General features: G+C 35.8%; 2 protein-coding genes across 3 annotated transcripts; one reads left to right on the top strand and one right to left on the bottom strand.

Moving 5' to 3' along the window:
- The first annotated feature begins 1,766 nt into the window (after positions 1-1,766).
- Positions 1,767-6,197, top strand: LOC121997846. 2 transcript variants are annotated; one of them, XM_042552492.1, is made up of 4 exons: positions 1,767-1,931; positions 3,299-3,400; positions 4,836-4,947; positions 5,816-6,197. In XM_042552492.1, exons 1-4 carry the CDS (start codon positions 1,803-1,805, stop codon positions 6,097-6,099), a joined length of 627 nt encoding a protein of 208 aa, XP_042408426.1. In that variant the 5' UTR covers positions 1,767-1,802; the 3' UTR covers positions 6,100-6,197. The 2 variants fall into 2 exon arrangements, with proteins under 2 accessions (XP_042408426.1, XP_042408425.1); XM_042552491.1 differs by having other exon boundaries at positions 1,767-1,954; positions 3,316-3,400.
- Positions 6,198-6,638: 441 nt separating this feature from the next.
- LOC121997845 (peroxisomal acyl-coenzyme A oxidase 1-like) lies at positions 6,639-26,321 on the bottom strand. Its single transcript, XM_042552490.1, has 14 exons — positions 26,090-26,321; positions 23,258-23,366; positions 21,421-21,482; positions 20,869-21,078; positions 20,569-20,656; positions 20,332-20,494; positions 19,189-19,387; positions 13,519-13,716; positions 10,569-10,700; positions 9,151-9,271; positions 8,698-8,808; positions 7,516-7,585; positions 7,097-7,280; positions 6,639-7,002 (listed from the first exon to the last, which is right to left on the bottom strand). The coding sequence occupies exons 1-14, from the start codon at positions 26,231-26,233 to the stop codon at positions 6,793-6,795; spliced, it is 2,001 nt and encodes a 666-aa protein (XP_042408424.1). The 5' UTR covers positions 26,234-26,321; the 3' UTR covers positions 6,639-6,792.
- Positions 26,322-27,398: the final 1,077 nt, after the last annotated feature.

The following is a 27,398-nucleotide window of genomic DNA, read 5'->3' as shown; positions in this document are numbered from 1 at the left end:
AAGAAAAAAAAAATTATGTCTTCGCTATATGTACTTAATGATTAATAGTCATTTATATATTAATTTAGAGACAAATTAATAAGCGCATAGGAGACTCGGTAGATAGCTGTTAAAGTCAAAAGCATCTTCTTAAGTACTCTCTCTTGTCAAGCTTTAGTTTCCGTGAAATCAATCTTATCTGATTAATCATTTTTTTTTTCTCTTGTCAAATTTTGGAGAGTAAATCTTTTGCATCATTTTTTACGGTCAGGAGATGATCTCTTAGTATGAATTGATGAAATAAATGATTCTCATTTATAAAATAGATGGCGATCATTCATCCCTATCAATCTACATCAAGAGATCATCTCTAGATTATAAAAAGTAATCACGAGGATCCGAGCTGTAAACTTTGGAGGATGTTAACAAAGGCTTTGTGATCTAACTTCCGTGATTCATTGTATTTGGCGAGTAAAATGTAATAGATTTTTTTGGAGAGTGACGTTAAGAAGATGGTTAGGAGTGTGTAAACTCATATATATTAATCTTCTGAGTATAATCAATTTGACTTTGCGTTACACATATATACTTCGTAGAAATTAATAATTTGGATGGGATGTGATTCTGTCCGAATCGTTGAATCAATGGACGCTAGGCACGTGGCTCTCTCCTTGTTGATGACGTGGATCTCTGGCCGATCGTACGGTGCTTCGGCGAACCTGCAAAGAAGTCGGGCCGGGAAGGGGTTCCCGGCGATGACCCTCCGACGCTCAAGTCAGGTAAGCAGGCAACAAAGCAGTGGCTCCAAAAATCGTAGAATGCGTACTTCTGGTGAAGTGCAAAGCTCCTTATATAGAGCTGGGGAGGAGCTCAAGCACACATACCTAGGCAAACACGTGTCCTCAGCCCATACCCCAGTAAGGACCTGTCAGCAAACTTACCTGACACCATACTGCTACAGTCCAAACATGTCTTCGATGGGACAACGGAACCCCTTGTCGTCAGATTTGGAATATGGCCGGATTATAAAGCATGCCCGCTGTCAGAATATGTCCTTTGTCCTTTTCTCCTTACTCCCTGTCGGACGTCCGGTCGACCAGCACTTGCCTTACGTCCAGCCGGCCATATATAGTGATCTACTTGGGAGATATTCGGTAATGTGCTTTATGGAAACTGTTAGCAGTATGTTACCTTATGTCTTCGACCGAGCGTACCATCCGCTCAGCCTTACGATCCTATTCAAAGAGCGCCGGAGCCCCGACTCCCTCCGGGACGCCTTTTGCCATCAGTTGGACACCGGTCGGCCGGCCGGGCGATCGATCCACCATTCTCCGATCGGCCCTTTGATTTTTATGTGCCGTTGACTCTTCAAGATGGAGTTCCTTGTTCTTACCGTCGGATCAGGATGAATGTACGATGACTTCCCATACAGTTGATAATTAAGCTTACCTAATTCAATTGAATTTAATATATATTTATTTATTGAAAAATAGAAAAATAAATTTTCAGCCTAGGACTACGATGCGATAGTAAAGGGATATGCTTCTTTTTGTAATTTATTTAGTGGCTGATAAAAAATTTATCCGGATTAATTGATACCTGGAAAAGAATTTTGAATTATTTATTCCTTTAAGACAATTTTCTCGTCCGGAGATGACGGGCACAGGGCACTCATAAAAATGAGCGGCTAAATTGAATTTTGACAAAATTCGAGCCCCTAGCTGCAAGATAAACTAAATATCTCATCGGTCTATAAATTTGAAAATTTTAGAGATGAACGTGCAATTTACTCGTAGAACTAGAAAGAAAGGTGAAGGAATCGGATGCCTTCGCAGGCACCGCCCAATCCGAGGACAACCATGAGCCGCTCCGTCGGAAAATCTGCGCAACCGCTCACCCGCTCCTCTATGCAATCTGCTTTCCAGCTGCCCCCTTCCGAGGAGGAGGCTGAGGTGGGCATCTCCGTATTGAAGCAGTGAGCATGGCTTATTTCGCTTTCTTAGTCTGACTTGCGTTTTGTTGATTGTGCCCTTTCTTAGTAAGAATTCATATGTAGGCAAAAAAAAAAAAAAAACGCGGCAGACTAAAAGCGAGTTTTTTTTTTTCCGAATTTGGTGTGCATGTTTTTGTTCCCTTGCGTTTCTTGGGCATTCTTTTGCTCTTCCACACAAAAATTGAAGCCTAACTGATTTGTTGTCTTAGTTGCACAACGAAATAGTTGGGTCTACCAGTATGATGATGATTGATGAGGCGTACAATCAAGTCTATTAGGAACTTACGGTTTTTACAAATTAGACTTTTGTTAATCTTGCAGTTGTTGTATGGTTAGTAACTGCAGTAAGCTTCATAGTTTTTTTGACAAGGTAATAGAAGCAACCACTACCAAACCATGAGGTCCAACTAGAGTAGTGGGCAGATCTTTTCTGTCCATTTTGTAAGGCTATGGTGACACTCAGATTTTTGAAATCACTCTTAGTTGCATTAAGTAGTACTCAAACACTAGTTGTTCAATTTTTCTGATAATAAAAGTAAAACCAAGTTAAAGACCACTTGTGGATTTTCTTAATCAAAGAAAGAAAAAAAAAACAAGTACTAGTCTTTTTATTTATTTGTTTTCCCATAACGTTACTATTTTGTGCATAGTTCTATCCATCTATCTTACTACAAGGAAAACACCTAGTAACCATCATCTAGTTGGAGTTACTTGCTCTACTAAATTTCAAACAAATTATATCAAGGAATTAGCCAAGCCCCTTGGATTCTAATGAAATCAAAAACTAACTTTTTGATAACTAACTTTATCCGATGAAATGAAAAAGGGGATTTAGCAGGGATTCTAAGGGTGCTAACTTTTCATCTAATTCCTCATACCCATGTTGGATACCCAAAGAATATGAGTGAGACACTGGCATCCCTATTGATCATGTAAAAATTTTAGAAATGAGATGAAACACTTACGTTCACACCTATGTTGGATAACCATAGCTTATTCTAAGTAACATAAATCAATGGGCATGTGTCAGGTATTTCTTTTTTTATTTTAACTCTAAGGTTGTATTGTCAAGCAAAGGCCTAGAATCTAGGGAATGTTTTGCAGTTGTCTTGGTGAATGAACAAAACGCCAAATTAGCGAAAGTAGCAGCAGGACTTAACTGAAATTGCAACAGTTTCATCTATGACTAACAGAAAGCTGTCATAGTTTTGCCTCATTGATCTTCAGTTGGCTATGGAGAATTGTAATGAACCCTGTATGTTACTGTTATGTTTGAGCAGAAGGCACAAAGGTGTTCTGTATGAATAAGTTTTGACTTAGTTTCAGTTACATGTTTTTCGCAGGATATGTTTTTCAGAAACACACGTTCAAGGACCACCAAAGATTCTCTATCTGTTCAATTTATTATGCTTAAATCCTTCTCTTAAGGTAACAAGCAAAATCCCTTTCATTTATATCTGCAATTTACAATTTGCTTCTGGTTGCCAGTCTATTTGTTACCACATGTTTGTCCTTTATGTATTCATTTTAACTGATGCACCGTAGATGCATTGCAGTTATATATCAGAGATAATGTGATACAGACATAGAAAAAGAGAGCATCACAAATAAGTTACTGAGGTTATTTGAGCTTTACAATCCTAAGGGGTTGTTGTGATGTGTGAATTAGGATTTGGAGAACTATTCACTTGAAAAAAAAATCTAATCATGAAACTCAATCAAATGAACAGGTCATTACCACAAGGTAGGTTTCCATCAATTGAGTCCTTAGTTAAGATCCCTAGACTAGAATATCCTTTGGCTACAGAAACTAGATAATGTATAAGTAATGAATCTATTAATAGGAAAACAATTGTTTTTTCTTTTATATCTAAATGCTTATTAACTAATTGCTCCTCAAACACTTTGTTTATTTACTAGTTAATTGTTACTTCAATTTCTTGACAATCATTGTAAATTAACAATTTGCTATGTAAAAGTATGAAAATTATGGAATGAAATGAGTATCTCTCTCTCTTTGGAACATTCAGCTTCAATCCAAAAATTGGAGTGGAATCATAGAGGAATGAACCATTTCCATTCTATTCTAGTCCACCCTACCAAACACTCCTTAATACCTTGGTCTATGGCAAAAAGCCTTTCTCATCGGCACAAAACTTGCACTTCAACTTCTTACTAGGTCATCCATATTACTCCACATTTTCCTTGCAGTCTTCATCTACGCTTTGTCAATTTTCCATTTGAATGTGCACTTCTTTTGGACTTGTTTGTTGCTTTTCCACCTCATTGATTCTCTGGCCATGAATATGTAAGTTGAGATCTTGGCCAATTTTTTGGGTTCTATGATTCCAATGGCATATATCTAATTTTCCACTGATATTTGATGATTGTTGTCAATTTAAAATGTCTCCTTAGTTGTTTCTGCAAGATTTCTTGATTTTGTGCTTCTTTGATTGATATCTCAGCAAATCTTGGATCAACTTTGGCCAATCCTGATTGAATTCCATCTATCTCGATTGAAAGATTGTCAGATTTTTCCAACTATGATTTGCATACATAAATTTAGCACTAATCTAGTCAGTAATCATGACAAACATGCAGTTAAGGGTAAAGAATGGACAAATTTCTGATAAAACCTCTAAAACTTAAAGAGCATTTGATGTTTTATGATGCATTAGCTTCTTCTTCCATTTTCATTTATTTAAAATCATATGTTTTTATGGGCACATCAATTTATAAATAATGTTACATATTATGATGATTGTAACTTGTAATTGAAACCTAAGGTTGTCGCTTTCCCTAGTTGTTGATCAAGCAGCTTCAACTGATAAAGTTCCTGAAAATTCTCATTGTGCTTATGCAGCGAATGGTTGTATCATTGGCATCTGATAAAGCCATCTGGGATGCGATTTTGAAAAATGAAGCAGTTCAAGAACTCAGAGAATCTTGTATAACTGGTCTTATGCTACCTTCAGGTTTGATGGCAACTGTCTGATCTTCTCTAACCTGAGTGGTGTAGAACAATCATATGATGTTTTTGAACAATAGTGGTGCCTGCATTGTTTGCAAATTTGAAGCTTAATCTATTGTAGCTTGCAACGTGAGATAGGGTATTCATTTGGTTTCAACCAAATTAAATTGAGAAGTTTTATTAAAGCATTACCAACCGATCTGAATTAAACTCTATTAAAGCCAAACAAAACCAATTGAAATTGTCAAAGGCTCACGTGACATCCTAGGTGTGAGGCTCACATGGAAAGTTGAGCTAATGAAGAGAAATTTCAAGTTTAGACAAGGAGCAACTATTTGACTTAAGCATTATGGGATTAACACACTTGACTACATGCTAATCCACATTTTTAAACCAATCTTGTTATGTGTTAATCGACATGTTTACCTTGTGATTTTGTCACGTTAATGCAAATTGATGAGTTCAGTTGATTGTTCGTGTATGTGAAAAGAGTTGGTTATACTGATGGATAATTAGCCAGTACAACATTATGCAATTGGGATTAACACACTTGACTACATGCTAATCCACATTTTTAAACCAATCTTGTTATGTGTTAATCGACATGTTTACCTTGTGATTTTGTCACGTTAATGCAAATTGATGAGTTCAGTTGATTGTTTGTGTATCTGAAAAGAGTTGGTTATACTGATGGATAATTAGCCAGTACAACATTATGCAATTGTGTCTTTAATGATTATCTAAGACTGATAGTGACAGCTTGTGCGTAAACATTGGAAAGCAGGTCATGTCAACTTTGTTTGACATAACACCAGCCACATAGTAATTTTCAAAATTTATCTTAGCAATGTTCAACTCAAGTTGTCTTTCAGGTTGTCAAGGAGAAACTGGAAGCATCCTGTCTGAATTCTGGAATGCAGGTCGTGACATTGCCATAATAATTCTCAGATGGATCTTGGAAAATCTCAAAACAAAAGTTCATGCACTTTTGCTTCTGATTTCCCAGCTTGTCGATGAGCTCTTTCATGTTGTAGAACCAGGAACAAGCATGGGTGGCTTGGACGGCATACTGAGATCTATGTTTATGTTGTCGCTCATGGTAATTAGTATTGTTATCATTATTCGTATCCAGCAGAAATATGGTCCGGCTCGTTGAGCTGGTCATAGTTTGTGGATTGTTCGAACTTAATCATGCCACCATTGTTTGCCAATTGGGCACTATAATAATTTAAGGCCCTGAATCGTTTGATGAAATGACTGTTGAAGAAGTGGTTGTTGAAAATGTTTGGATTTATTGGTTAAGGCTGATGTTTACCATGGGTTTCTTTTAAATTGATGACATGGTGAATGTCACAGATAAGCTATATTATTTCATATCAACTAAAGTAATGAAATGGTTGGAGAGTGAAGTGATGAAAACAGTTAAAAGCACTAATAGGGATTTTGATCATTTTGAAATCTTATAGCACAATTTAAAAATGAGCAATGGTGATGTGAGCCTTGGCGCAACATTAAATTTGCTATCATATGATTAGAAGTCATGGGTTTGAGTTTAGGAAATAATTTCTATGTACAATCTTCTCTGAGATCCCGTATTGATGGAAATTTCATTTTATTATTGAGCAATGATTCTTTTCTCTGAACTTAGTGTAGATTGAGCTTGAATTATCTACTGATGTGAGCTTATTTTAGAAGTGGGCAAATTCGTCAGACAAGGACTCTTATTAGTATTAAATTACCGTCGGACTCGGTTTTTAAGCATAGATAGCTAGGTTATGTCAAGTATATTGACATCAAACCAAAATATAGGAAGAAAAAATGAATTCTAAAAGTTTATTTGAATTGTAGTTTAGAGCCTTGCCGCTGCAACCTTCTGCTGGAGCAAGGGCTTGATGTACTCGTGGTATCCATCGGGCACAACCGAATCATTTAGTGGATCATTCCATGCCGCCTCATAAAGTTTGGGGTACACATTTCCATCATAGCGACCAAGGATTGAACCCAAGTAGTGATCAGTATAGTTAAAAGCATCAACCAGTGCAACCGCATTTGGACGAAGCTGCAAAGATCATTAGTCCATTTCAATGAAGCTGGAAAGTAACTTCAAATAGGAGAAAAGAATACGATGGAATGGGAGAGATTATTTTACACACCTGGGAATATAGAGATCGAAGTTTCTCATTGGCTAGTGCGCCTTGCTTGGGTGTAATGTACCCTGTCGCGATGAAATCACCAAGGTGCTTATGAACCAAAGAGAGAGCATAGACACTGCAGAGAATCTGGAGTATTTCTTTAACTCCACGTCCTTGCATGTCTTCTTGCACCTTGTCAATGAATCTGAACATGATAATATGGAATGGAGTCACTTGGTTATATTGCTTAATGCGATTTGAGAGAACCATTAAAAGATCAGTACTCAGTTTTGGTATATCTTTGATGGTGCAAATGTGGCTGAAATTTTATGTCACAGTGACATTTTTTCTTTGGATTTTAATATGCCAGAGCCATGATATAAACGTTCAAAGAAACAGAATTTATTAAGTTGTACTGGAAAAGTAGGTAGGATTATTACTTGGATACAATGATTAGTTGACAATGAGCAATTGCCGCATCCAATAAATCAGCAGAAAGTTCAAGAAAACCTGAAGGAGAGATCAGAGTGAACTGTCAAAAAGAAGAAGAACCAACACTAAATTTGGAGCAAAATCTAGTTAGCAGTTTTTTTCTACATTCCCGACAATATATATTTGATACATTTGAAGCAATATTTTTAAGAAACAAAAGGGAAATGATCACATCTCCTAGTAGCTTGCAAGTAATTCCAGCTATGGGTGGTTTAGTACGGTATATTGAACCTTAAATCACATGTATACTATATCCAAAAATTCGGTATAAAAAAATTTAAACCGATACCATACCAAAATTTTGGTATATTGAAAATTCGGGGTATGGTATAAATTTCATACCAGTTACAGTAAAATTTCAGTATCGGTATCACATATCAAAAATTTCTATATAAATCTCATACCAATACCGAAAAATTCAATGTGATATAATACCGTCAGTATATCGTTAAATTGGTATAATTCGGTATATTTTGATACGGTATGTACAATATATCAAATTTTCAATATTTTTTTCCACCTCTAATTACAGCTAACTCTTTCATTAATGTAAAGTTAGGTTTTTAAATTCAGTAGACTTTATGCTAATACCTTGTGTAAGTTAGAGACCTTGACTTAGTCTATGTTGATAAGTAGACGACTTGGTTATTGAGAATTAGCTTGATTAGCTCTATGAGACCTTTAGGAATATTCTATTTTACAAGACAACCTCTATAATTGGCCTAACCAAATTGGAATGAATATGCTAACCTTATAATTTACAACTTCTTTTAAGTTTTCTCTAACTGGCCTAAGATCATTAGTTCATGAGTTATCTTCTTTCTGTACGGTGAATTCCTATAAAAAGGTTAACATCTAATCTAACTGAAACAAAAGCAAGAATATAAAAGATTTTCCCCAAGGAAAGATACATCCAATCTAACTTAAACAAAAGCAAGAATTTAAAAGATTTCTACCAAGGAAAGATAAGTAACTGCATACAATAAAATTCACCCCTTCATTATAGTGCATACGATGTTTCAAGAACAGAGCCATATATGTAGAGGCATTTAACATCTTCAGGTTTGTATTTGTATGAGAGTTAAAACACTATAAATAAAGAAGATCAAATGCAAAAAAAATTAAATAACCTTCTTCTTGGCTTGGGAACTGACTAATGTTTTTGGCACAGTTGACAACCATTCTAATAGCTCTAGCTTCAAATGCTTCCAGTATAACTGAAGGTTTCAACCAGTCTTCAGCTGCAAATGAAAGTATGGGTGTAAGTTACAACTGATCAAAAGAAAAATTAAAAGCCGGTGAAATATCCTAAACTACAATCAATCAATGTATTTTCCTAAAAGTCAGTGTGATGAGACATTTGTAAATCATGGCTGAGCCATTTTTATTTTGAGTATGTAGCTACAACTACTCATCTTTCACTTCTTCTAACACATCAACTCAATTACTAAGCAAAACACACCAAATCCAACACATTTTTTAAATAGTTTACCAAAAGCCATTGAACTATATAGCATCCGAGGTTGCATTATGTTGTTTCATATGCTAAACTCTACTTCTAAAAAAAAATGTTGGATGTTTACCTGTGAGAACGTCACATTTGCTCTGCATCAAATGTTGTATTTTTCCCATATAGGCCGTTATACCAACAGGTTGTTTTCCTGAACCTAGTCGAGAAATAGTCTTCATAAGGAACCTTGCTACCTGACAATAGACAAGTACTTCTTGTAAGGTTATTAGGTTTTGCATGTCCTGGAATGTGAGATCATATGTAAAAAGAGCCACAAAAAGATATTGATATGCTGGTGGAAGTGACTAGACCTTTGAGATAAATGCCCATTAACTAGATAGGCACAAATCATGAGCAAAAATGCTTTAAGTAATTAATGGTAAACTTAATACGCTTTATGCCTAATGGACCTCCTTAATCAGTTAACACCTTCCAATATAGGGGTGGTTCGGTATGATATACCAAACCTTAGACCGCATACCGTATTGAAAAGTTTGGTATAAAATTTTTTCTTATACTGATACCGTACATAAATTTCAGAATTTTCAGTATGAAATGAATTCTATACTGGTTCTATAGTAAAATTTCAGTATCGATACGGTATACTAAATTTTTTTTTATATAAATCTCATATCGATATCGAAAAATTTGATATGGTAGAATACTATATTGCAATTTTCGATATATCATTAAATAGGTATGGTTCGGTATATTTTGATACGGTATGATATATCAAATTTTAGGGTTTTTTCCCACCTTTAATCCAGTAACTAAACTGAAGTATGAGAAACCACTTAAGGGTTAAAGATCTTAAAGCAGAAAGTGTAAATTAGCCTAAATTATCCCTAGCTAACAGCATGCTAAGCTAAGGATGACCATCAACACAAGCATCACTTTCAATTCGATTTCCCTGTTTAAGTTGATCATCCGACAAACCATCAGCTGAGTCTGCCTCAATACCATTTGTTATGGCTAGCTTGAATGAGACAACTATAGCCCATTATCATAATAGGCATCACCCATTAGACCATACTACTTAATATTAACTAAGTGAATAACAATAAACTCATGTAAAGCCTAAGAAACCTACTTGATTAGCCCACAATACTAAGGCAGAATAGTGATATGCCTAACTCAAGATTATGCACTCAGGACACTACTCCTATGTCCTAACTAAATTCCTACCAAGAATAATTGATGCAAAAGGAAAACAACATAAAATTCTATGAAACTGAAGCAAGTGATAATTCAACATTCATCCACCATAAGATAACCATTTCCCTAACAGAGTTCACTCCTTTCTCTATAAAAATGTTAACTAGAAATACATCATTTTTTATTATTCAAATTGTCTAAACAGTGAGTTATTATTCAATAGAAGTAGAAAAATCCATATCTAAAGGCAAGGCAACTATCAAGCACAGGCAAAACCATATTCTTGAACCTCATGAAACCTTCAAATTCATAAAGAGAAACTATAAAGGAACTAACCTGCAAAAGCAGAACAATGTTATCTCCTTCATACGTACAGGTAGGAACAAATGCAGCAAATAACTCAGGGAGCCCACTGCTGCATAGATAACCATGGCCACCGCACAGTTTCCGACATTCTTCAATTCCATCCTAATAATTAGAAAAACTGATATCAATTAAAGGGTATGATGGGCAAGGATAAAAACATCTGAAGGTATGTTTTTAGAAAAATAACATTTGTTCATATGAAGGATGCACGGACATAAGAAAAAGGCAAACATGCTTGCTAGATAAATTCATGATTTATAAGAATGATAAATTCAAAAATCAGTAAAAATTCACAACTCCTGTGACACAAACATTATTGTAATTCAGTTAACATAACTTCTGTTATATATCAATTTTTTCATCCAATTAAATTTTCTAGTCGTAATTTGAACTTTAATTACCAATTCAGTTGAGCCAAACTAATTTATTGCCTTTCAAGAACCCAATTGAGGTAGGATTAGGATTTGGTTGAGTTTAGCAAACATGTGTGGTAATTAGGATCGACTGGGTTCAAAGAGGGCTCAATTTGAACTTATTTTGATAAGGCTAAATAAATTTTATGCTCATATTTTGTTGGGTTTTAAGATTATTAAAACCCCTATTTCTCTTCGCATGTAACCACACACTTCTCCATGCTTCCCGTTCATGACACCATCTCGACCCTCACATATGGAGCGCCCATCAAAGTCCTCATTGGTCACTTTCTCCTCTCCTAATCTCTCTCTTGCACTAGCTCTCAGAGCCATGTGAGCCATGTTGCCCACTTGTAGCAGGATGCAGAGCCTCCTACGAGCGGTGGTCTTCCCTTCCTTCAGCAGCCGCTCTTCCCTCTCCTAATCTCCTCCATTTTTGGCCCGAGCTGCTCTTTCTCCCGAGCCCATCTTTGGTCCCTCTTTCACTGTGACCCTACAACCACTGCCTCCTCCTTCAAACACAACAATCGTCCACCTTGTGACAACACTAGTGGTAGGGTTTCCTCCCTACTCTAATTCCTAGCCACTTGAATAGGTTTCTTGATCTGCAATTATTCAACCTCGGATAAAGTTCCCTTGGATATTTTTCTTGCTTGCGTTGTTGATTGGCTATCTATTTCAGACCCAATACATGTTATATTTCCAGATCAGATTGATTCAAAATTTTCCCCATTATTGAAACCCCCTTCTATTACTTCCTTTTTTTTATTGCCTCTATTTAAGGATTAGATTGGTGCTAATGCTGTTGGCGGCTGGATAATTTAAGGATTTAGGGTCATGTATTCGTGTAGGGTGTTTTGCTAATTAAGTAGAGTTGCAGCGTGGTAGATGAATCAAGATTAGATTAATTGATCTTGAGTGTTGGTTGATCCTTACATTTAGCAGTATTATTGTGTTTAGCATTATCTTGAACCCTTTATAAGTTGTGTATTTATTTGTTTGTATAGAGGCTCATCCAGGAGGAACACAGACAGACCACTTTTGGTTCTTCCACCCTGTACGTTAGGTGGGTAAGTCCTCTATTTGGTTGTAAGTCCTCTCTTTGGTTTCTTATTAAGCCTTCCTTTCCCTTTGCTCATGTGAAAATAACATTTAATTTGTGAATAATTATTGTTATTCATGTTCTTTGAAATGTGCTGTATAAATATTAAAACGGGTTGTAAATAAACTGACGAATGGGACAGAACATGGGTACTTATAAAATGCTAAATTTCCCTTTCTTATGTCATGAGGCATCTTGTGGGATCAAATTTACTGAGCTAATGTTTTTAATTTTAAAACCATTATACTGATTTTTATGTTGATATTGTATACTTCTAATGTGCTATAACCCTATATGAAAGTCATCCAAAAAATCATTACTAAATTAGTGTAATGCATAATAAACTGTGACATAAATTAGTCCCTTAAAATTAACCACTCATTGAATATGTGAATTGCTTTATAATTGCATAATCTTAGAAGTTGTATAATATATGGTGTGTAATCTTAAAGCAAATAAGTGGCTATTATAAGGAGAGAAATAAATGCTACAAAGTGAAAAGTTTGAGTCTGGACACAAAATTGAAATTGTTGGCCTCAGATGAACTATGTTATAGCATCTGTCATGTGCAGCCAAAATTTACGTGTTACGCTAATTGCTACCTATCACTGGTGCTTCAGCCCACATGTCAGATAATACTAGTTATACTTTGAGGAGCTAGCTTTAATAATTTACTTGCGTAAAACAAATGTGAAATAATTAAATATGGACATACGTATATGAGTTATTACTAAGATATAGAGGAATGTTACAAAGTATACAATGACTAGTCGTCATTGCACAACATGTAAAACCTCAATAAATATGCTTCAAGATCAACGTTTGTTTAACATCAAACAAGAATTGAAGTGCCATCCATCCAAATATACAATATCAGACCCATTTCTAATCTCATAGAAGCTAATAGCAAACAACTAATGAATTAGGGTGGATCCCATTGTATCACAAATGACTAGTCATTTGAGAAGGGATAATATATACATATAATGAACCATTGCACTTGTCCAACTTCAGTGCGCATATGTCTATCATGACACTGAGGTAGAGAAGCCTAGCCCTGATTCTATATTGAATTGGGATGGAGATCATGGATTATCACACTTGTCAATGTAGGACTAATTGGTATGAAGTATCTTAGATTCAATACAAACAAATAGAAAAAGATGTGGCAACTAGCTGTCACTAATTTGGGTGGAAATGCATGTAATGACTATTTATCCTCGGTCAATTATTATAAACCAGAGAAATTGGATACTAATGAAAATTTCAAGAAACAAAGAAAGCAAAACACTAATCAACAGACAGAAAGCAACCTTCATGACACTCTGGTTCAGAATTAAAGAGTTTGAGAATAGAATGAATTGAAAAAGAATGTAAAGCAGGAAAACTACGTTAGATTACGTACTGCTGTCACAGAGGTTGTCAAAGATTTCAAACCAGCAGTGCATGCATGTGCCTCAGGCAATGTTGAAAAATCATTGGCTCGTAGTCTATCTGTCACGTCATTATATAGCCACTTCAGCCATTCACCGACAAACCTAAAAGCATATGCTGAGGCCATCAATGGAAAGAGCCTGCTTTGCTGAGTTTTGTAATCAATGACCTATGAAACAGATAGTATAACAATTTACAATTGCTCGAACACCATTCCAGGGGAATAAAAAACTCCATTTATAGTTTGCTTACTTGAGTGGATAAATAAGAGAGAAGAAGGGAGCACAGAAGTATCAAATAGAAATTTGAACCAAGATGTGATTGTGTAACTGTGTGGTATCAATATTTCAGTAGCTAACTAGATATTTCATTAGTCAACAATACCTATTGGGACCCACGGAAAGTGGAAAACAGTACGTGTAATATATATATGTATGGTTTGGTAGTAATGTACAATATTGATAATTTAAAACTAATGCAGTGTATATTCATAGGAGTAAAATATAACCGGGCTCAGCCGTGACTAACACCAGCAACTGTGATTTACGTTATTATTGCAAATTCATGCATATAAATGACAGTCATTTCTCAGTATTCAGCAATGTAGAAAAAACAAGGATGGACATCAAACAACAAATCTAAACATTGAATAAAATGATAAGAAAAAGATCTTTACTATATAATTTTTTTTTTAGTTGGCACCCCGGGTGAACGATTCGGCCCCACGAAAGTTTCTCACATGCCACTAGGATAAATCGGGTGGCGCTCAAAGCGGACGGCCTATCAGCCCAGCTGGACTCAATCTTTAGATGCATGGGAAACTGAAAAGGCGCCTTGCCGTTGCACCATTGCTCGGGGGCTATAAATTTTTCATCTTAGAACTTTAACTAGGTACCCAAATTTTCTCAGTCCAAGGTACTTGCATCAAAAGAATACCTACATACTTAAAAAAAAAGAATGTAAAGGATATAGAGGAAAAGCAACCATGAGTAAATTACAAATTCCTTTCTTGTGGAAAGCACTTGAAATATCATAAAAGATGGGATCAATGAGCAACCTTCATTTCAATTTTTTTTTTTTCAATGCCGTTTCTACTCTTCTCTTTAAAGATATGGAACAAGTGTGAAAACACGGGATATGTGAATTAAGATAGTCTAGCAAAAAGAACAGTGCACAATGCTGAAGGCCTCTCTAGGAAGATCTTAACATCACATCTAGGATGCAACTGAGACATTCTATGCTTCAAGCAGAGGAAATAACCATCAAGTCCACTTTTCAACAGTATTTAGGGTCTACATATGGTAGCCAAAGGCCTTCTTTAGCTTATGTTTGTGGTAACAAGTACAACCATCTAGGAAGCCATGATATAGGATATATACAACAACAATAACAACAACCCAACCTTTCCCACTATGTGGGGTCGGCTGTATGAATCTTTTTACGCCATTGAGCTCTATCTCCTATTATATCATCTATATTTAAATAAATTTTATCTTGTTTTATTATTGCTAATCAAGTCTTTTTTGGTCTTCCTTTTCCTCGTTTGATATGCATGTTTATCATGGTTTCACATCGCCTAACTGGAGCATTTATTGGCCGTCTAAGTACATGTCCGTACCATCTTAAACGTGTCTCTCGGAGTTTTTCCTCAATAGATGCAACTCGGACTTTCTCTCTAATGCTCTCATTTCTTATTTTATCTATCCTCGTATGTCCACACATCCACCTTAACATCCTCATCTCTGCAACTCTCATCTTTTGCTCATGTGCTCGAGTCATAGCCCAACATTCAGCTTCATATAACATAGCAGGTCTAGCTGCAGTTTTATAGAACTTACCTTTAAGTTTAAGAGGTACTTTATGGTCACATAAAACACTCGACGCTCCCCTCTATTTCACCCATCCTGCTTGTATTATATGTAAGACATCTCTCTCAATCCCACTATCATTTTGCAAAAATGATCCTAAATATTTAAATCTCTTGATTCCGGGCAACTCGTTCTCTCATATCTTAACAATTGTTTCATTACTTCTAATATTGCTAAACTTAAATTCCATATATTCTGTCTTTAATCTACTAAGCTTAAAACCTTTCCCTTCTAGTGTTTCCCTCCAAGATTCTAGTTTAGTATTTACTCCTACACGTGTTTCATCTACCAAGATAATATCATCTGCAAACAACATGCACCACAATACTGTCTTGAATGTGCGTAGTGAGTTCGTCCATAATTAGTGTAAAACGATAGGGACTTAGAGTTTATCATTGATGTAACCCTACCTTTATTAGAAATGCTTCAGTTACTCCGCATGAAGTCTTTACTTTGGTCGTTACATCCTCATATATATCCTTAATTAGTTCAATATATGTTACGCTAACATCTCTCTTTTCTAAAATTCTCCATATAATTTCTTTGGGACTCTATCATAAACTTTTTCTAAGTCAATGAATACCATGTGTAGATCTTATTTTTGAATACCATGTAACCCAAATTGATTTTCTGTCATTGTGGTCTCCTTCCTTAATCTTTTTTTTATTACTTTTTCTCAAAGTTTCATAGTATGACTCATTAGTTTAATACCCCTATAGTTTGTATAATTTTGTACGTCTCCCTTGTTCTTATATAAGGGAACTAGAGTACTTATCCTCCATTGATCAGACATTTTTTTCATTTTCAATATCATGTTAAATAATTTTGTAAGTCATTCAATACTTTGTTTCCCTAAACACTTCCATACATCTATCGGAATATCATCTGGTCCAACGACTTTTCCATTGTGCATCTCATTTAAAGTTTGTTTTACTTCTAAAATTTAGATTCTACGATAAAAATTAAAATTTCTATGCTCATTTGACCTACTTAAATTACCTAAGTTAAGTTGGCCACCAACCCTTCATTAAAAAGTTGATAAAAATACCTCTTCCACCGCTCTTTTATTTCTCCATCATTTACTAATACCCTATTACATTCATCTTTAATACATTTTATTTGGCTAAGATCTCTTGTTTTCCTTTCTCTCACTTTAGTTATTCTATAAATATTTCTTTCCCCTTCTTTTGTATCCAATTTTTGATATAATCGTTCAAAAGTTTCATTTTTTGCTTCACTCACTACTTTCTTAGTTTCTTTATTGGCTATTATATATTTTTTTAAGTTTTCCTCATTCTTACAAATATATAATTCCTTGTAAGCTATTCGTTTTTCCTTCACTTTCTCTTGTACTTTCTCATTCCACCACCAAGATTCTTTACTTAGTGGTGCATGTCCCTTTGACTCACCGAGTACACTCTTAGCTACTATTTTCAACTTTGATACCATCTTATCCCATGTTGTATTAGAGTCATCGTATATTTCACCTAATGCTTGTACTTCTACCTTCTCCTTAAATATATTTTGCTTCGCATCCTTTAACTTCCACCACTTAATTCTAGGAATTGTATATATTTTCTTTCTATTGATACTATGTTTGAGGCGTATATCCAACACTACTAACCTATGTTGGGTAGTTAAGCTTTTTTCAGGGATGACTTTGCAATCTTTACAAATTTTTCTATCCTTCTTCCTAGTTATAAGAAAGTCAATTTACGATTTATTATTCCCACTTTTGAATGTGACTAAGTGTTCTTCTCTTTTCTTAAAAAACGGATTAGCTAATATAAGGTCATATGCTATCGCAAAATCTAATATAGTTTTCCCTTCCTCATTCCTCGTTCCAAACTCATAACTCCCATGTACTCTCTCATATTCCTCATTTTTCACTCCGACATGCCCATTTAGATCACCTCTTATTAAAATCATTTCATTTGGTGGAATATTTTGTAATATTTCATCTAAGTCCTCCCAAAACCTTGATTTGATAGCTTCATCTAATCCTACCTGTGGTGCATATACGCTAATTATATTCATAGTTGCTTTCGTCACTATTATCTTAAGGGCTATAATTCTATCCCCTTTTCTAACTACTCCTACAACTTCATCCTTTATAACAAACTATCTACAATAACACCCACTCCATTTCTTGCTTTACTCTTTCCAGTGTACCATAACTTAAAACCCGAGTTCTCTATCATCTTTGCCTTCTCGCCTGTCTATTTTGTCTCTTGTACACACAAAATACTAATTCTTCTCCTAATCATCATATCTACTACCTCCATTGATTTACCAGTGAGAGTTCCTATGTTCCATGTTCCAAATCTTAGATTATTAGTTTTCCTATCATATTTGTTCTTATCCAACCTATGGTGTGAAAACTCTTGCCTATTTAACACTACACTCAAGTTCTCATGGAAATGTAGCGGTCCTTGCTGAGACATTATAGTCAGACCCTGTAACGCGAACTCTTGCATATTTAGCACTACATCTGAGTTCTAGAGATGTAGCGGTCCTTACCGAGACGTTACAGTCGGACCCTGCAACGCGTTTTTTCCGAGGAACAACCTAGCATTAGCACAATAGTTTAATGGATCCATTCATTAAATATTTGTCATAGTTTTGACGTTGGTTGGCAACCTAACGCAACCCTCCTCCTTTATATGGGCTTGGGACCGGTCATGACCGGTCGTTATGGGTGGAGTTATGATATGGGATATATATTTTATATAATAATAATAATAATAATAATAATAATAATAATAACAATAATAATAATAAAAATAGCACGTACATATTAAATCTAACAATGAATTCTTAGTATAACAATTATATACGTAACACTGACAATGCTAGACCAAGCACAAGGAAGAAAAGGCAGAATGTTGTAGACCTTACTAACCAACATAATTATTAAAACTTCATATCATTGATTTTGAGTCTTGACTATGGACACTTGACCATATGTATCCATCACCATAATTGTTGTCAGGCGAGATACAGTAGCAATAGGGCTGTAAACGAGCCGAGCCGAGCCGAACTTTGAGGTGTTCAAGCTTGTTTGATAAGGTAACCGAGCCGAGCCGAGCCGAGCTTAAAATGAATCAAGCTTTTGAAATGAGTGTTCAAGCTTGGCTTGGTTTATTTTTGATGAGCTTGAGTTTGTTTGAAACTTGGCTTGAGCTTGGTTCGTTTAAATGTTATCGAGCTCTTAATTCAAGCTTGACTTGAGCTTGGTTCGAGCTTGGTTCGAGCTTGGTTTGTTTAGATGTTATCGAGCTCTCAATTTAAGCTTGTTTGATTGTTTAAAACTTTCAGTTGTTTGATTGGTTATTGAGCTTGATAATTTAAATTTATTTATTTTATTTTATTATTTATTTAGTATATTGAAAAGAATTTTATTACTGAATATGGTTCATGAACGTTGTTCACGAACATTGTTCACGAACGTTGTTCACGAACGTTGTTCACGAACGTAAACGAGCTTAACACATATGTGTTCAAACTTGTTTGTTTAGCTTAACGAGCTGTTCAAGCTTGTTTGTTTAGTTAATCTTGTGCATATTGAACGAACATAAACAAGCTTTTACCAAGCCGAACACCAAGTTTGTTCACGAACGTTTGGTTCATTTACAGCCCTAAGTAGCAATAAAAGATAGCAGAGCTCAATGGCAGGATAAGACAATTCCAAAAAGTTGGGAAACACAGTTGTAATAGATTTATGTCTGTCATAGGATATTTTCTCAGCGTAGCATAGAGTACCAATGCTGTACCTGAGTCTCAGGAGAACCATCTTGTGATCCAAATTGTCTACGTACAGAACTATATCTTGCAGCAATACAGACAGCTCGAGATAAAGCCTTGGAAGCATCAGAGACAATTGTTTGACGAACAAAAACCATTGTCCCATATAAAAGTTGCTTTGGAACATCAGATTGCACATACTTCCCTTCCCTTGTAACTTGTGAAACCCTGGATGATTTTCAAAATAAAAATCGTCAATATAATTGCTAAGTAATGCAGAAATCACATCTACAATATCTGTCAAAACCACTACTTATACAATCACTTCAGTAATGGTAAACACTTGATAGAATACGAAGTAACTTCCCTCTGCACAGTCAAAGCTAAAGTAAGCAAAGTACTAGCTATGAGAATTTGAACTATTACGCTACTCCATTCTAGAGTCAATATGAGTATAGGACTGCATGGAGAAAAATGAAACTACATGGATTTGCCATGTACCAAAATTATGTTGTTTTAAATAAATATAATTAATGGTAAATTAGAATTTGGTGGGTTTAGATTATAATTTTTACATCTAAAACGAATAGTTAAAAAGCTGATTTAGTTGTTTTAATTTAGTTTTGGGGGTTAACTACACACTCACTGATTGGCGGATTGCAGTAAGCAGATAAAAGAGTTCTTTGAGTGAATCACTACATTGTTTATTATTTTTGGATTGTATGCTTGTTAAGTGGTTTGTATGGTAGTCAGTGTGTGGTATTCGTGATGATTGAATTTTGCATTTTTACTTAGTTTCAATTTATCATGCTTATGATGCACTACCGTAGACTTTGTTATTGATTAGCCTTATGTTATCCCTATATTCATTTTGCTCACTTTCCCTATGTTGCCTCCATTATTTTCAGGTTACCTTTCGAATTGATTGCGCTAGATGCTGCTTCATGATCAAGGTATAGATTTTTTACACTGGCATGGTTCTAGATCAAACACATACCAAGGGGATTCTATTGTTTAGCAGACCAACCTTGAGTAAGGTATGATAGTATTAGGTTTCAAAACAACCACACTACTGAGTCAGTTATGATTGTGGGAATGAAAACAAAAATATCAAGCTTGAGCAACTAAGGCTATGTTGTACATATTAAATGCAAATAAAGGTATTAACTAACCGCATCAACATTTGATCTCGTGGAATGCGCACATGATCAAACCGCAAAACACCATTATCCATTGTGTTGTAAGCACCATTGCCGAATTTCATCCCGATATCACCAACAACAATTCCAGGAAGAGGTGAGTGATCATCCAAACTTCGTAACTGGACAATGAAACCTGGAAAGCAATATACTTCAGAGAACAGCTATAGAAAACCCCTAAAATAATCCTCCAAACACATAAGTGTTTACCATTAATTCCATGGTCTTTTCCATCAATTATCAGACGGGCATAAACAACTGCATGAGTGGATACTTTGCCAAGACCACCAGGCCACCACTGCACATGAAAGAAATGGACATATAATCACTGAAAGATTTAGGGACATTTTCCTTTTCAATTTTTTTTTCTAAATAAATTGGCAATGAGGAGAAAATTATTGTTGAACAATATGTGAAACTAGATGATTATAAAAAGTTACTATAGTTTTAACAAATCTATCAGTGAATCTAGGTTGACCTCAGAACATAGAGATTGATACTGTCACTTACTTTGCTTGAGGTAAGTGTAGGGCTGTGAATAACAAATTCATCGGTTTTGGGATCAAATGTCGCTGTTGTTTCAAGACCCTGAACATTTGAACCATGACCAAGTTCTGTTTGAGCATAGCATCCAATTATCAGCATCTTATAAGCCAATGGTAACCACTTCTTCTGTTGTTCCTCAGTTCCTTGTCCTTTTATAGCAGGAATAAACATTCCCTATTAAGCAAAGTACTTTAAGCAGAGGAAGCAAACAAACAAATAACAGGAAAGGTGAAAACTATACCTTTCAGGAAAGGTATAGAGAAACATTTTTGGCAATTTGAAACATGAAATCATCACCAACATGCTATTCAAATGCTACTTAATAGTGCATACTGTAGATTAACAAATAAAAGTGGCCAAATGGTAGATAGTATCATCTGCATTAAAGTTTGTTAAGTGGGAAAAACTGATATTAGCAAAAATATGAAACAATATATGCCAGATTCATCTCTTCCAGATAATTTGAGTAAAATCCCTACCATCCAACATATGAGAAATAGTAGAAGAGGTCCTCACCCAGTGGAGATCCCCATATCCAGGTTCATCTATGAAGATCCGGAACAGAGAAGCTTCTTCTTCTGCAACATCAGAAAATTGGATGATTATCAGCAAACTGAAAGGAAGGCAGAGAAAATATGACAGGATCCTTTAAACTGTACGCATGCCAAAGGTCTTACTTTAAGAAAGCATGTTTGTGTTACTTAATTTTTTTATGTTCTAGTAAGAAATGGTTTTTTCAATAGCTAGATATGCCTAAAATAATACCACATTAAAATGGGCAGATCAGATAGGCAGGGTGATTAGTTTTGTCAATGGGTGTGTCTACCTGATCAAGACACTCCAATGAAAATCAAAAGAAATAGAGGGTGTGGCTTGGCCCGTCAGTAGGCTGATTTTGTTTCAGGGTATTCAAAGGATAAGATAGTTGTTTGGTATAAACATCAGAGGATTAAAGTAACCTATGATGCTAATAACTTATTGACGTGCACAATAAGCAACATGTATATTATGACTTCTTGTGTGATGATTGATCAGAATAACATCCAATCTACTGCCATTTGAGAGAATACTTGCTGATGAACATCTCACAGAGATTACTGATTAAATTTAAATTGCAAATTTCAAGGCTTACGTACTTCACAGCTCTTTTATAAAACTTCATAAAATAGTTTCTCATAATCTTTCATCTTACTTCACCTTTTTCATTCACTTCCAATTATTGACTATTCATTGATTAAAAAAACAATTTGGTCAGTTACAGTAAGAACATATTTTAGCTTATGACATTTGGAAATCCTTGACCAATGAGTATTTCAAAGAGAGACAACAACGGATTCCATCACAAATAATCAACAAGGGATTCCATGGGACAACTCAAAGGAGGTACCCTAATGATCATAGAACCACCTATCCCATTTTCACAATCCCATTGTTGGCTGTTCACGGATTGTAAGTACCTACAATTTCCTTTTTAGGGTCAATATCAAAAATTTAGTTGTTCATCCAAGTTCCAATGATGACCCTAGAAGAAGGGTCAATGATTGCTGAACTAACCAAAGTCAAGTAGCCAACTAATTCACCTTAGTTATGATGTGTCTGGTGAGGAAGACTAAAATGATCAGGGATGTCATTACACACAACATGGATCAAATAATACAGTACCCAAATGCTACTTATTAGCTTGTCAATCAATATTGGGCCAAGTTTTTTCTTTTGCCAGTCAAAACTAATAAAAAGTATAGAGAGAGAGTGTGTCAACTACAACCTTGGAAAAATATTGTCAAGCTCACTTGCCACCAAATGCCAAATAACAAAAGATCATTAGAATTATAAGAAGTTATACTTGACACAGTTAAAGCATATACATCCAGCTTGATCATGGATATAGGTTCCATTAAATGTCCCAATTGAAAGTTTGAGTGTATTGTCCATCAAGAAATCCAAGCCATATACCAATATCCATGCAGACAAACATAAAGTACATGGTAGGGATTGGTATCAATCAAAGTTGGAGGAGTGATTACCATGAAAAAGATAGAATACAAAATAGGAATGCAGTTGAGAAAAGACAAGGAAGAGAAGAGATGACAATAAAGATGAAAAAAAAGAGGGAGAGAGAGAGAAAAAAAATCAAGGGAAAAAATACAAATAATACAAATTCATTTTACTGTGTCGAATCATTACAGCCTGGTCCATGTACCGACTGATGTATCTGACTGTGACGTTATCATTGTTAAGACTTGCTAGAACTTTCATGAAAAGAGCGAGGGAATGGTTATGCATGTTTGTATCATGCCCAAAGTAATGTGTAAGAAATCATCACAGATAAAGTTTAGAATAAAAGAAAATATACCTGTAAGGTGTAGCTCATATATTCGCTTCCAAGCATGAGCTGATTTTTTGAGTGTGTTGTTAAACAATTCCTTACGGCCAAGCGTCGTTCTATTATCTTTGCGAAAGACCTAGACAAAACTCAAGTGAAACGAGGTAAATATTTCAAACATAAAAGTAGGTTAGATATAAATAAATGGGATCAGAAACCCAAAACTACCTTGGTAAATAGTGAGGAGCTATACATATTGTAATGTAAGTGTAGTTCAAGTAAACTGGATACTCGACGGAACAATTATTTGGAAAAGCAACAACAATGCACACACATACACATGAACTTATAACCTTTATTTGAAAATCATGATCCACTTAATAGCTGCACACAAGTTAAGCCATACTAGTCAACATGTTTTATCCTTTAGTTTTATAAACATGGTCATAGTTCTACTTCAATCCATTATGAACCATTGCAAAAATCATAGAAATGACTATTGTTACAATGGTACTCCTAAAGATGCAAATAGCATAATTAGTGCTTCACTCAAGTCATTTGGTAAACAAAAAAGATAAGAATAGAATCTATTGTCCCGAAAATTTGGGATTTTGAAAAATTAACTTAAAATTCTTCAGATTTGTGTTTGAGAATTCCTGATAATTTATGAAACCAAAGAGCTTTACATTATGATAGTAAATTATTTCCAAAAAGAGAAATGGAATTCCAATTCTATTTTTTTCTCATAAATTGAAATTAGAATTCTTATAAACTCTCTTCTAGTATCAAATTGGAATTATTCTCCAACAGAAATTGCTTCCAAACCAGCTGCAAATGTACAGTTTCTCATATTCTCATTTAGAAACTGACATGTAAGAGATTGAGTTCATCAATGTCAAAACTTATGATGGGTTTCCAATCCAAGTGACTGACGCCTAAATCATTTCTGGAAAAGGAAAAATCTATGGTATAGGCGAGTAATGGAATAAATATACCTTTGATTCACATATAATGTTCATTATCACGTAGCTAAAATGTGGCATTTACTAACATTTTTTTACTTCCGTAATCACAGTGCCAAATAATGATCCAACAAGAACCTTGGCTTATAATGCAATGAATAGGGAAGCCCCTAAGCGGGGTCCACGGGTCAACGAGCCGGTGTGAGGGGCAGTCAAAAGTCCAAGGTAGGTCAAAAGTCGAGTGGCTGGCATGACGGGATCTCCTTCTCCTGATTGGCTAAGGCTGATCGGACAGACCCTCAGGGTCAACTCCCCGATTCTGTCGGACGCCTACAGGGCCCTGCTCTCCATCATCTCCCGATCGGCTAAGGTTGATCGGACAGACCCTCAAAGGCCCAGCTCCCCAACTTTGTCAGACGCCTACGAGGCCCTACTCATCATCATCTCTCAATCGGCTAAGTCCAATCGGACAGACCTTTAGGGGACCAACTCCCCAGCTCTGTTGGACACCTACGGGCCCTGCTCCAATCATCTCTCGATCGGCTAACCGATCAAACAGGCCTCCAACTCCCCAGTTATGTTGGATGCCTATAGGGCTCTGCTCTCTATCATCTTCCGATCGGCTAAGGCCAATCGGACAGGTCCTCAAGGGCCCAGCTCCCCGGCTCTGCAGGATGCCTACAGGCCCGACTCTGCCGATCGGATGCTTACGGGCCTAGCTCCCCATCATCTCCCAATCGGCTAAAGCCAATCGGATAGGCCCTCAGGGGCCAGCTCTCCGGCTTTGTTGGATGCCTACGGGGCCCTGCTCCCCATCATCTCTCGATCGGCTAAGGCCGATCAGATAGGCTCTCGACGCCCAACTCCCCGACTCTATCAGACACTTACAGGGCCTCCCTCCCCATCATCTCCCAATCAAGTAAGCTCTCAAGCACCCAACACTTCAATTTGTCAGTTGCCTATAAGGCTCAACTCCCCCTTTGGATATTATCATAGCTCATTCACACCCCACGGGAAATTGGGCTCCCTGTACCTAGCCCATCATCTGATTAGCAGCCCAATAGGCCTCCCAGCCCATGAGCTCATCTCCCCATTAATGTAGCACGTGGGTTTGTCCGAAAGTCAAAAGATTATATCCTTACATATGTAATACTCCCTCATACCTACGATGTGACTGCAAGATACAGTGGAAACACGGTGATTAAACAGGTTATCACACAGTGATATGATGTCTCATTAAGTGCGGAGATCACATGAGGTATTATAAAAGGGGTCCTTCTCCGCTTGCGCAGAAATGCAAGTCCATATTCGTTACGCCACTGTTCTTCTTTCTTCCTTGATCCTGACTTAATTGTCGGAATAGCTGTGTCTGCTTACTAACAGTTTTCTTCCTCCTTCTGTTGGTGTCTGCAAGTGTTCGCCAACGCTCCCTGTCAAAGTCTTCTTCCCGTTAAACTCCCAACCAGCTCACTGGCAGTCCACAGCTCATTGCTTCCGGATGGGATCAGCTTCTATTAGCCACGGTCAACCAGAATAAACAAGGAGCTGGGATATGAAATTGTGCTTATTACGACCATCTTATGAATTTCATAGTAAGCACTCTTACGACAAAACTTGGAACTTCGCAATCGAAGTATAGATCAATTACGCTTGCATCCTTCAACATACTGGAGTTAAAGCAATTTGTGCGAAGCTAGAAGGGACCAGTCTCACATTCTTGCGATTCCTTAAAGTTCGCAATAAATCTACTAAGAAACTCTAAATATAAGAATGCCTTTTTTTAAAAAAAAAAAACTTTCAAAGAAAAACGGGAAAAAAAACCAATAACGGACAAATCGGGAGCGAATCTGGAACAAAAAAGAAGAGGCGAAAAAAAAAAAGAGAAAGGAGAGAGAAAGACCGGATCGCTTGCCACGATGCGTGCCATGCGGTCGGAGACGTCAAACGCGTGCTTGGAGCCGGCCCATACGATCTTCATCGCCTCGACATCGAATTGGGCTTTCTTCCGCTCGGCTGCTAGATGATCCACCGCCGGTGCCTCCATTCTCTTCCTCACTCCGCCACTCGCCAAACAAGGTAGCAAAGAACTCTCAGCAATCCCCCTCTCCTTGGGTGGAAATGTAGATAGGCATTTATTTCCACGCCCCGCCGACCTGCAAACACTTAATACACGCGAAACATACTGGAGCCCACGTGCGCTCCGCAATATCGCCAATTACAACCAGGTATATTAGGGGTAACGCAGTCCGAAGTGATGTCGAAATTCCAATTTTATTGACGTTGATGTGTTATTTTATTTCTTTTTTGGACAAATCGATAAAAGAAAGAACGATATTAAAAAATATTATTGGATTCCAAAAAAAAATCTGAGAACGCAAAGCACGTGATTAACATGGTATGCGCTTAATATCGTTGGGATGTCAACATTTTAAAAATTGTCAATCTTATTCAAAAGAGTAAAATTGTTCCCCTTATTTTTTCTTAAATATTTTTAATTTACTCTCATGAAATAACTTGGATCTAATAATAATATGAAAACCATTAATTAATTCAAATGCATATGATAATATTATTGTAAAAAAGGCAATCTCATTGCTTCTCTATTAAATTGTGAATTGTCCAGTTCAGTGTCGTGAGAACTGAGAACACACCTTACTTAACGAGATAAAATAAAATTCATATTATGTCTTGTTATTTAATGCTCAGTTTATTTGGATGGACCGATGAGTGAGGGAAAGAAATTAATTATGGAAAAATATATTTGCAGGAAAAGAAGGGAAAATGAATTAATCCTTAGGGAAGATAAAGAGGCGAGAAATGAAAGAACCCACAGCAGCACTTCTAATGCTCAAGAGATCTGTGGCGGAGAGCTCCGTGATTCTGTTTTTTTATATATTTATTTATTATAAAATTATGAATAGATTAAATAAAAAAATATTTATGGATTATTTTTAAAATATTTTTTATTTTTTTTTAATTTAATAGAATAAACTTGGATAAAAAATAAATCGAATGTCTCAAATTTATCAAATTATCAAATGAACGTCTTTGAAAAAAATCAACACTACTAATAATTATTTAGTAACTCCGGGTAGTTATTTAGTTGTTTTTATAATTATTTTAAAGTTATTTCGATCGATTTAAAATAATTTTAATCAAGTTGTTATAGATTATTTTAATATAATAGTATTTAAGATTTTAAATTTAAT

Source organism: Zingiber officinale, chromosome 6A, assembly GCF_018446385.1.
Source record: "Zingiber officinale cultivar Zhangliang chromosome 6A, Zo_v1.1, whole genome shotgun sequence".
NCBI lineage: Eukaryota > Viridiplantae > Streptophyta > Magnoliopsida > Zingiberales > Zingiberaceae > Zingiber > Zingiber officinale.
The sequence above is the reverse complement of the archived record's forward strand: the minus strand, read 5'-3'. Positions and strand labels throughout refer to the sequence as shown.